Here is an 11,348-nt window from a genome sequence, read left to right on the forward strand (position 1 = left end):
TTTGGTTTCTGCTATCCGGGCTGGTTCTGGACCAGGAGTGAGCTCCCGGTCTTTGCGGAGGCGAGCCGTGGCAAACCAAGCAGCGAGTACCCTAGTTTTAGTGAACCGGGTTTCCAAATAAACAATAATTACCCAAGTTTTAGCGAACTGGGTTTCCAGATATAAGTACCCGAGTTTTAGCGAACTGGGTTTCCAAGCGGCTTTGGTTTCTGCTATCCGGGCTGGTTCCGGACCAAGAGTGAGCTCCCGGTCTTTGCGGAGGCGAGCCGTGGCGAACCAAGCAGCGAGTACCCTAGTTTTAGTGAACCGGATTTCCAAATAAATAATAAGTACCCAAGTTTTTAGAGAACTGGGTTTCCAGAAGGCGAGGGGATCTGCAAAAGAATTTCCATATCATTTATATTTAACAAGTATTTACATTTACAAAATCACCTTTTACGCCCGACGTTTGGCTACTGATAGTATTTCCTGAGATTCTTGGAGTTCCATGCGTGGGGTAATAGGTGCTCCTCCAGTGTCTCCAGCTTATAACTTCCTGGGCGAATTACTTCTTTCACTCGATACGGTCCCTCCCAGGTCGGGGAGAGTTTTCCGACTTTCGTTGGTTGGGAGATGGCAGCTTTTCTTAGGACTAAATCTCCTGTTCAGAATTCTCTGTTGCGTATCTTTGAATCATGGTAGTTGGATACTTTCTGCTTGTAGGCGGCGACCCTAATTTGGGACTCTTCCCGGGCTTCCTCCAGCAAGTTGAGGTTCGGACGGAGCCTGTCATCATTGAGTTGCTCACTGAAGTTGGTGACTCTGGGAGACGGGGTGCCCACATCGACGGGTATTACCGCCTCCGTCCCAAATGACAAGTTGAATGGTGACTATCCCGTTGATGTGCGCGGGGTGGTGCGATACGCCCACAGATCATGATAAAGCTCATCTGCCCATCGGCCAGCCTTGTCATCCAGCCTCTTTTTAATCCCCTGAAGAAGGATTCTATTTGTTACTTCTGTCTGCCCATTCGTCTGTGGGTGTGCTACTGAAGTGAATCTCTGCTCAATCCTCAAGTCAGAGCAGAATTTTCGGAAGTTCTTGCAGTCGAACTGTCTCCCGTTGTCCGTTATCAAAACACGGGAAATTCCAAATCTGCAAACTACTGATTTCCAGAAGAAGTTCTGCACGTTTTGCTCTGTGATCTGGGCTAGAGGTTCAGCCTCCACCCACTTGGTAAAATAGTCAATTGCCACTACAACGAACGTGCGTCTTCCGGAGGCCGGCGCAAACGGGCCCAAGATGTCCATCCCCCATACTGCGAAGGGGAGTGGGCTGATGATCGGGACCATGGACACAGCAGGCTGGTGGATGGTGGGAGAGAATTTCTGGCATCTCTCGAACCTTCTAACCAGACTCAATGCGTCTTGTCTTAAGGTAGGCCAGTACAGCCCTCTGAGCAGCACTTTGATTGCTAGGGCCTTGCCCCCCAGATGTTCTCCACAGATCCTTTCGTGCGTCTCTTGCAGGGTGTACGCGGCGTCGCCTGGCCGGAGGCACTTTAGGTACGGGAGGGTGTACAATCTTTTGTACAGATTCTCACCACTGAGGGAAAACCGGGCGGCTCTCTGTATCACTTTGCGGGCTTCCTTCTTGGTTTCAGGTTGCTTACCATTGCGCAGGTATTTAACGATTTCGTCCATCCAGCACGACTCGTGCTCCACCTGCATTACTTTAGCGGCCTCACTTTCGATACTAGATTTTTGTAAGAACTCCATACATATGCTCCGAGAGTGGTGTATCCGGAGGCGGCTAGCTTGGACAGCACATCTGCTTTTGCATTCTCTGTTCTGGGGATTCTGATGACCTCAAAACTTTTGAACTTGTGGGCTAGCTGGCGGACCTTGGAGAGATATTTGACCATACGCTCGTCGCGGGCCTCGTAGACTCCTTGGATCTGGTTTGCCACCAGTTGGGAGTCGCAGTACACTTTAAGCCTTTGGGCTCTGGTCTGAACTGCGAGATTCATTCCAGCGAGGAGGGCTTCATACTCTGCTTCATTGTTGGACGCACAGAATCCGAACCTCAAGGCATAATCTGCAGTGAAGTTATCAGGTCCGGTGAGAATCAGACCGGCTCCACAGCCACCCTTGTTCGAAGACCCATCCACGTACACTTCCCAGAGTGGTTCGGCGGTTGATAGACCCTGCTTTGTTGGTGAGGGGATGATTTCTGCTTCAGTCCCCCTGTTGTGCATTCCTCAGTCGTGATTGACTTTTCCACAACTGGGGTTTGAACAACTTCAGATTCGGTGATCTGCTGGGGGATGGTGCATTCGGCCACGAAGTCTGCCAGTACTTGAGCCTTGATCGCTGGTCTTGGTATGTACTGAATATCAAACTCGCTCAGCTCTACAGCCCATTTTACGAGCCGTCCCGAGATGTCTGGTCTGTGGAGAACTTGCCTGAGCGGCTGATCAGTCAGGACTTTTATAGTGTGGGCTTGAAAATACGGCCTCAACTTCCTTGCTACCGTTACCAGCGCGTAAGCTAATTTCTCGACCCGCTGGTACTTGACTTCGGCGTCATGGAGAACTTTGCTGACATAATAGACAGGCTTTTGCTGGCGGTGCTCTTCACGGACTAGGACAACTGCTAGGGCCGTGGGGCTGACGGACAGATATAGGAGTAACTCCTCACCTGGCTCTGGCTTTGTCAAGAGTGGTGGAGAGGACAAATACTGCTTTAATTCCTCGAATGCGGTTTGGCACTCTGCTGTCCAGGGCGCAGTCTTGAGTCCTTTGACTGCGTTGAAGAAGGGTAGGCACCTCTCTGCAGATTTCGAGATGAAGCGCCCCAGTGCGGCCACCATTCCTGTGAGCCGCTGTACTTCTCTGATAGTTCTCGGTGGAGTGAGCTCCACCACGGCCTTGATCTTCTCTGGATTGGCCTCTATCCCTCGTTGGCTTACCATAAACCCCAAGAACTTTTCTGAGCTGACGCCGAAGGTGCATTTGGTGGGGTTGAGCTTCATGCTGTACTTTTTCAGGACCTGGAATGTTTCTTTCAGATCAGACACATGATCTTGTGCGCTTCGGCTTTTGACCAGCATATCGTCGACATAGACTTCCATGTTACGGCCGATCTGGTTCTGGAAGAGTCTGTTTACGAGCCTCTGATATGTGGCCCCGGCGTTTTTGAGACCGAAGGGCATGACACGGTAACAGTAGGTCCCTTGATCTGTCACGAAGGAGGTCCTTGGTATATCTGATTCATACATCCTGATCTGGTTGTATCCGGAGAAAGCGTCCATGAAGCTTAGTAATTCGTGACCTGCGGTGGCGTCAATGAGCTGATCAATTTTCGGGAGCAGATAGCTCTCCTTGGGACAGGCCTTATTCAGATCAGTGAAATCAACGCAGGTCCTCCATTTTCCATTTGTCTTCTTGACCAGGACTACGTTTGCCAACCAGTCCGGGTATTGGATCTCCCAAATGAAGTCAGCCTTTAGGAGCCTCTCCACTTCCTCTTTTATCGCATGCCGTCTTTCGAAAGCGAAATGCCTTCTTTTCTGTTTCACCGGCTTGCAGGTTGAGTCAACACTTAGTCTGTGTGTGCTGATCTCTGGGTCAATGCCAGGCATGTCAATGGGAGCCCACGCAAAGACATCCGCATTGTCTTAAAGAAACTCGGTGAGGTGGTGCTGGATGCTGCTGCTTAGAGAGGATCCGATCTGGAGGACTTTCTCATTATCGTCCTTGCTCAGAGGGATGGAGATGAGGTCTTCGGCGGGTTGAGTCCCCCAAAATTCGTCCCTCGGATCGAGTAGCTCAATCGGCAGCGATTCCACCGCATTTTTGCCTTTGAGTGCCATTGCATAGCACTCCCTGGACTGGGGTTGGTCTCCCTGAACTTCTCCCACACCGTTTGGCGTTATGAATTTCATCTTCTGATGATACGCTGAAGCCACCGCACGAATCAGGTTCTGGCCAGGTCGTCCTAAGATAGCGTTATAGACCGTAGTGGCCCTCACTACCAGGAAATTGACCATGGTGAACGCTTGGCAGGGCTGTTCTCCGACGAGGACTGAAAATTCAATCTGCCCCTCCACCTTCACAACCTCCCTTGAGAAACCGAACAGATCTGAGTTCGCCGGCTTCAAGCGGTCGTCGCCTGTCATCATTTTCTGGAAAGCGTGATAGTACAAAATGTCTGCCGAACTCCCGTTGTCCACAAGGATTTTCTTTACTTCCCAGTTTGCGACGAGCATGGTTAAGACCAGTGCGTCGTCATGAGGCAGAATCAGGTTGTCCAGGTCTGCGTCTGAAAAGGAGATTTCATTCTCCGTCTTCGACTTTTTACTGCATGTGTGCACGGCGTTTACCCGGGGGGGCGTATGCTTTGCGAGTAGCGGAGGATGTGCCTCCAGCGGCCGGTCCGCCCATAATTGTACCGATGACCCCCCTTGGCTGGGATCTCGGCGCCTCTGGTTGTGAGCTAGGTGGCAGAAGAGATAGGTTCCGGACAGGGGGCGGCTGCGACTGTCGAGGGCTGCGGCCCGGAGGACACTTCTCTCTTCTGTCTGGTCTGCGGCCGTCACTCCGGACGTATTTTTTCAAATAGCCCCGGCCAATCAACTGCTCAATTTCTTCCTTGAGCTGCCAGCATTCGTCCGTGTCGTGACTGTGGTCCCTATGGAACCGACAGTATTTTGATTGGTCTCTCTTATTTCCCTTGGAGATCATTCTAGCTGGCCACCTCACGAATTCTTCTCCGCTGATAGCGGCCAGTATGTGCTTCCGGGAGGTGTTGAGAGGCGTGAAGTTCTCTTCTCTCCTTTGGGGAGACTTCTCTCTTCTGGCGGCTCTATCTTCCCTACGCTGCTTGGTAGGGTTCTTGTCCTCAGAGGTTCTCCTCCGAGTCAAGTCTAGGGCTGCCAGCGTTTCTTCCACCGCTATGTACTCCTCAACTCCGGCCATTAGATCTGCCAGTGAGTGCGGATTTTGGCGAGCCACTGAGCGGCGGAAGTCATTGGATCTGGCGCCCGCGAGGAGCGCGCTCATTGCCGCTGAGGGGTCCAAATTCGGTACTTGGAGTGCCTCCCTATTGAAGTGGCGGACGAACACCTTGAGAGGTTCATTATCCTCCTGCCGCAAGGCCATCAAGGATGCTGTTGTTTTCCTTGGCCTGTGGCTGCTCATGAAGTGACGGACCAGGTCGTCGCTGAAGTCTTCGAAGTTGCTGACGGAGTTTGGTTTGATTCAGGAGTACCAGTCCCGAGCCACACCGGTCAGTGTGATCGGGAACAGCCTGCAGAGGAAGCCATCGGATGCGCCGTGGAGGAGCATCATTGCTCTGAATGTCTCTAAGTAGTCCACTGGATGAGTGGTTCCATCATATTGCGGGATGGTAGGCATTTAAAACCCTCTGGGTGCTGGGGCACCCATGACGTCGTCGGTAAACGGCGTTCTGCTTGAGAACGCCCGCACAATAGGCCGGCTCTGATCTCTTGCCAGCTCTTCTATCCGGAGTAGGTGCAGGATTGAGGTGTTCTGAGCGAGCAGGGCTCTGTTCAGCTGTAGCAGAGTCTGCCACCATCAGCGAGGCGATTCGCTCACTTCGAGTCCTGCGAGGCAGCACGGCTCGATCAGTCCGTGCAGTTGGTACCCGCGCACTCTTGCGCCCTGCCATTTTTATAAGAGATCTGAACAGCTTTTAGTTCTGGGGTCCCACGGATGGCGCTAATCTGTTAGGCCGAAAATCGGTAACAGGTACGGCAGTGACGTAAGAGCTGAGCTGGATGACCAGAGGAACTGAGTCCCGGGGGACCGGAGTGAAGTGGAATGAAGTGGCTAAGTTCTGCACAGAAGCAAACGAGGTCAGAAGACCAACCCGGGTGTTACTCCGGACAGGCCCTTCGACACTCAAGTCAGTTTATGAGCAAGAGTGCAGAGCTAGTTTAAGAGTTTTTGGGTGGAGAGGAAGTTTTGCATTACCCATTGGTTTGAGCTTTGAACCCCCTTTTATAGAGGGAAACTCGATGACGTGGGATGACCTACGCCAGGACAGGTGCAGGCCTGCTATAGGTTTGAGTTCACCTACTCCAGGACAGGTGTCGGCCTGCGATAGGCTTGAGTTCACCTACTCCAGGACAGGTGTCGGCATGTGATAGGTTTGAGTTCACCTACTCCAGGACAGGTGTCGGCCTGCGATAGGCTTGAGTTCACCTACTCCAGGACAGGTGTCGGCCTGCTACAGGCTGCTGTTTTACACCCCATCAGGTATGTGTTCAAGGAGTCGTGTCAAGAGTCCATTTTTCCACTCTCAAGTCATGTGTGAGCTAGTGGTGGTAATCCCGATGATGAGTGGAATTTCACCAAGAATAATCCTCACTCTAGGCCTGTGAACCGACTACCCTTAACCACACTCCAGCAAATACTGAGCCCAGTCCACCAAAAGGTCCAAAAGCCTCAAAGCACATTATTGTACGAAAAAGCGAACACAAACTCAGGCAAATACCTCTACACGTACGCGCCAACCCACTTTTTTCAATTTTTACTTTTGAATAGTCTTGTATCGAAAAAACACCAGTTCCACCTCAATTCACGTGTCTATAAAAGCCTTAACTCTACAAAAATTAGAAAATTGAAACTGGTGACTCTCCCCTAGAGCAAGTCTCTTGAAGTGATTTTCACCGAAATAAGAGAATAGCCTGTTTCAAGCTAATTTATTTTGGTGGGGCCCCCATTGAGATGGCAAACTCTTGGTGCTCTCAATAGCTAAACAAGGTGGGCCATGATCACTTGGAACTATTGAGGTTACAACCATCAGCCCTCCCTTTAATCCCTCCCTTTATCTCCTTTTATTTGCATCTAGTAGCGAAGTCTAACAACATGGTCCGATTGTTAGGAAATAATCCTAACGGTTGATGTGGCCTTAGCAAGATTAATGGCCTAGATCAATTTGGATAGTTAATTTGACTTTTATGAAAAGTCATTATTTGAAAAGTTGCAAACGTGAAAGAGTATATGAGATATGGAAATTCGTTTGAGAGAAGGAATCAACATGAAGAGGAGTTGCATCCCTTCCCTCAAATGTCTATAAAACCCCTCCTCCGGTCTCCACTTGCACACAACAATTTCTACATCATTCTCTTTACAATCCACGGCAAAAAGAGAGAGGAAGCCAATCCTCATTACCGTCTGTTATGGTCCAAGGAGAAATACCGGATAGGAATCCCTTCCAGCGAGAAGAAAACAAGATCCATGGCTTTCGGTATGTTTCTTTCCTATTTCGTTTCAAAACCATAGAGTTGTTTATGTTTTCTCAATGTTAGATCACCAAGATCTGTTGCCGGTATTCCTAAATTAATGAACACCAACATTGTGGTATAAGAGCCACGGTTCTGGTGAGAAAACAACGAGAATCACCTTAAAATCGGTGAAAATTGATTGATATTGGTTTTTTTTTTTGCAAAAACTTGTAATTTGATTGCCACCAACAAGTCACAATTCTAATCGGTGATCAAATGGTATAAAAATGTTGCTCATGATCATTTGAATCCAACGCAATAAACGGTGCATCAACCCGATATCTTGATTGTATCCAGCGACGATTTAAAGTTAGAAAATTCTATTTTTGGAAAGTTTTAGGCATCCGGTTACTCCGACCAGTTATCGGCAGGCATGGATGTATATTTTGTTGAGAGACAAGTCCAACAGTGCAAATGGCGCCTCGATTCGATGTCTTGTGAGTCCTCGGAGTTAAATAGAAGTTTCACCACAAACTTTCTTTTTCGGGAAAAGTTTCAGAATTTTGTTGAAGGGAATGAACAATGTTTCACAATATTACTGTTTTGTTTGAGGCATGAACAGTGTTGAATAGTGTTGTGCATTTAATAAAAAAAATTGATTCACCAAGGCGTGCGCATGTGGGTCCCTGCGGGAAATTCGGGCTGGGTTCCTCCCGATGGTCGTCGGGCGGGTTCCACCATGGAGTCCTCACTACCACATTCAGTTGTGTGTTTTATTATTTCTCTCTTGTTCCCTTTTTGTTATGGGTGTGCTTGTGTCTGCATTTCCTGTGAATTTGAGATAAAGATCCAAATTTCACGGTAAAAGAGAGGTTCTCAGAGTCGCCACCTAGGTTAGGGCCTAGGACCCGTGATATGCATTTCTAGTGAATTTGGGATAAAGATATGAATTTGGGTTCTAAGAATAAGAGAGGGGGAATTTGAAGGTTTTTGGTGAACTCGGATGGTTTTAGATGTAGGCTTGGTTGTTGGTTGTCTTGGGTATTGGCTGTTTGGGTTGTTAGGGTGGTTTGGGTAATTTTGTGTCTTGAAAAACCTTGAGAAATACTTGTAATACCCAAAATTTTTACCAAAAATACCCTTAGTTACAATTTCGTCAGCCCTTAATAAGGAGGGAGCTCAATAGGGTTAGGAGACCTAATTGAAACCTATAAATATGAAGTTAGAGTTCTGCAGAACATAATACTAGCCCTAATAGGTTCTGTAGCCCTGGAAGAAAGATATTTTCATGCGAACGACCTTCGAGGATCGACCGTAGAATCTCCGTCTGCAAATCCGGGTAAGGTGTTGATTTATAGTCTGTTTGTGTGGTTAAAGAAAATTTAAAATGAGGAAGTAATAGGTTGTGAATAAGATTAAGATGTTAGAATCTTTGTGTGGCAATCTAAGGGATGAATTCATAGATACCTAAGAGATTAAGAAGTTGGGTTAGAACTCTAAGATTTGGGCTTTGAGATTATGCCAGAAAATGTTTAGATTAATTTTTTTGTAAATAAATATGAAGATTTCAGAGCGTGAAATTGGGTTAGATGGACTCCTCTCATCGATACGAGTCCAACGGATCCGACCACGCGAGATTTGGAGTTCAAACGAATGAGTTATGACATTTTTAGTTTCAAAAATGGTGAAAAATCGCATTTCGGGGAAACTGGGTTTGCGCAGGGGCGGACGACCGGCAAAAATGGCAGTCGACCTGCATTCCCACGGGTTTGAGTTCTGTCGGGCAAACTGCAAAGTTTCCGGACGTCCGGCGCGGTAGTTTTTTCCCTTGACAGCTTAAGCTTCGTAAATTCATAACTTCTTCATTTCTCGTCCATTTTTGACGCTCTTATACTCTACAGACATGACAGAAATACTTACTTTCTGTTAAAAATGTTTTGAAAACTTTATAATAATGACAATTCCTAAATACTAAAAAGAACCTTTGGACGGTTTACTGATCTTTTCTGATTGAGCAGCAAAGGGTGTCTTGTGTCAGTGGAAGGATATATATGCCTAATAGAACTGATATCAGTGATGCAACTCATGAGGAATGTTCATACTATTGATTGTAGGTAACTAAGGTACACTGTGAAAAGGGTTTTGAACTTCAATCAAGGTGAGTAATAAGAGACTATTCTGATGGGTTATTTATAAACCCTTTTTGATGACATTCTTACTTGTTCTCAAACTTTATTGCTTGATAGCTGTAAGCCCAATGGTTCCCACCCTTGGCATCTCATTCTTGTTTTGATGATTCCAATCTCAAGTGATTTTGTATCACTAATGAGTTTGATTGTCTTTAGTTTTAGATCCCATTTGTTTGCATTCAAGGAAGCTTGGATCGAGGCCTAGATGCTTAATTGGAAAACATTTGGAGTGCCAAAGCTAGGATGATCAAAGAAGCATGGTGGACTTGAAGCCTTGAAGTTCAAGAGAATATTGAAGTGCTTTTCAAGTCTTTTTAGAATGTATTCTCCTCTCCTTTTTTGTTTAGAGATGTCAAAGGCACTTAAACATGTTTTAAAACTAACTTGAAAATGTGTTTGAAATCATATGACTTAAGCCCAAAGACCATGGCCCAAAAGCCCCTGATCATTTAAAGTAAAAATGGAATTTTATACAGGGATGGTCGACCTCGAGATGGAACCTGGAATTCTAGGCATCTCAAAATTTATTGGGGCGGTCGACCGGGGTAGTCCTGGACGACCGCGGATAGGTTTCTGTTTCGACAGAAACAAATCCATCATGGTTGGGCCGGACGACCGCCTGGGTCCGGTCGACCGCGAAAAAGGTTTTGAGCTAAAATTTAAATCAAACAGGTAGCCCTCACCAGGCGACCGCCACTGGCTCGGTCGACCGCAACGGTTTGAAATTTAAAAATAAAAAAGAGCGCCCGATAGGGGCGGGCGACCACTGTGGCTCGATCGACCACGACCGTCTGGCAAAAGAGCCGTTGGAGACTGCGGGGCTTGACTTTTTCAACCCAGTTTATTACAGTTTTACCCTTAAACGGTCATATTTTCAAATGGGCTATATATACACTATCTAAACCTTTCTAAACTATCTTTTTGCATTATCTTGAACATCTACAAGATCAAAGCAAAGTGTTTTAGTGCCTCTCTCATCTCTAAGCAAGGAAGTGGATTTAGGCTTATATTTGTACATCTTTCTTCCATCCTTTGTAACCCTTTTGAAGGGATTTTAGTTTTCTTTCTTCAAGAAGATCATTGTAACTTGGCGAGTACGAAGAGACTGTGGACCCCGATCTGAGGATGATGAGGAAACGAGTCCCTACATCCTCTAGATCTCCACATGAAAAAGAGCTCTACCAAGGAACTCTCAAAACAGATGCCACCCTCATAGCATAGCACGAGTGACAATATAAATGAGATACCTCTCGATTCAGGAGTAAGTCCAGATTCGAGACGTATCTAAATAAACTTAGAGTCGCCATCCATGGATAGGCCATGGAACCCCAAAACAAATACTCTGTGCAATGGATAACCAGAAATATATATAGGCTCGTGCCTGATTACGAATGGGGAAGGTCCGAAGAGCACCCTTAATTCGTCCGAGTGCAAGCACTTGGTCTCTTATGCCATTTATTATTAAATCCAAAGAGTTTTGGGCAAAATCATGCAAATGAGAACAAATATCCCCGAGTGGACGTCTACCTAATCATGCATGACTCGGAGATGAAATAATAAATACATACAAAATAAAATAAAAGATGTGTCACCTAAGCACAGCTAGGTTATGAGTGACATGTCTAACTGGTGTCTAAGTTCTGGTGAACAAACACACGCATGCTACAGCTAAAAGTATAAAGTCTATACAAGAAAATAAGAAAATACAACAAAACATACAATATGATAACACAACAAATCCTAAACTCTAAACGATTTAGCCCGAGTCCTTGAATGGTCTGATGTTCATCCAAAGAAGCCTATGTATCCCCGCCTCCACAAGAATAAAGGCAACGTAGTTCTTCGCACCTATTCTAAACTATGATGCCTAGGACATCTAAACCACTATCCTAGACTCGATCTAAAAGACCAGACTAGTTATTACAGCTT

General features: G+C 46.7%; 1 protein-coding gene across 1 annotated transcript; it reads right to left on the minus strand.

The window, feature by feature from the left end:
• Positions 1–1,708: 1,708 nt before the first annotated feature.
• LOC143888631 (uncharacterized) lies at positions 1,709–5,669 on the minus strand. Its single transcript, XM_077393068.1, has 3 exons — positions 5,492–5,669; positions 2,154–2,783; positions 1,709–2,076 (listed from the first exon to the last, which is right to left on the minus strand). Exons 1-3 carry the CDS (start codon positions 5,667–5,669, stop codon positions 1,709–1,711), a joined length of 1,176 nt encoding a protein of 391 aa, XP_077249183.1.
• Between the last annotated feature and the right edge of the window lie 5,679 nt (positions 5,670–11,348).

The sequence above is a fragment of the Tasmannia lanceolata genome, unplaced genomic scaffold (genome assembly GCF_043159265.1).
Source record: "Tasmannia lanceolata isolate RefF3 unplaced genomic scaffold, GAP_Taslan_0.1 ptg000012l, whole genome shotgun sequence".
NCBI lineage: Eukaryota > Viridiplantae > Streptophyta > Magnoliopsida > Canellales > Winteraceae > Tasmannia > Tasmannia lanceolata.

What these genes read in the sequence shown, in the direction of transcription:
- LOC143888631 (XM_077393068.1), bottom strand. Translation starts at nt 5,669, where the DNA reads ATGGCAGGGCGCAAGAGTGCGCGGGTACCAACTGCACGGACTGATCGA. An exon ending in TACTCCGGATAGAAGAGCTG is followed by an intron (nt 2,784 to 5,491) that starts GCAAGAGATCAG and finishes TCTTCAACGCAG; the next exon opens with TCAAAGGACTCAAGACTGCG. An exon ending in GCCGAACCACTCTGGGAAGT is followed by an intron (nt 2,077 to 2,153) that starts GTACGTGGATGG and finishes ACTTCACTGCAG; the next exon opens with ATTATGCCTTGAGGTTCGGA.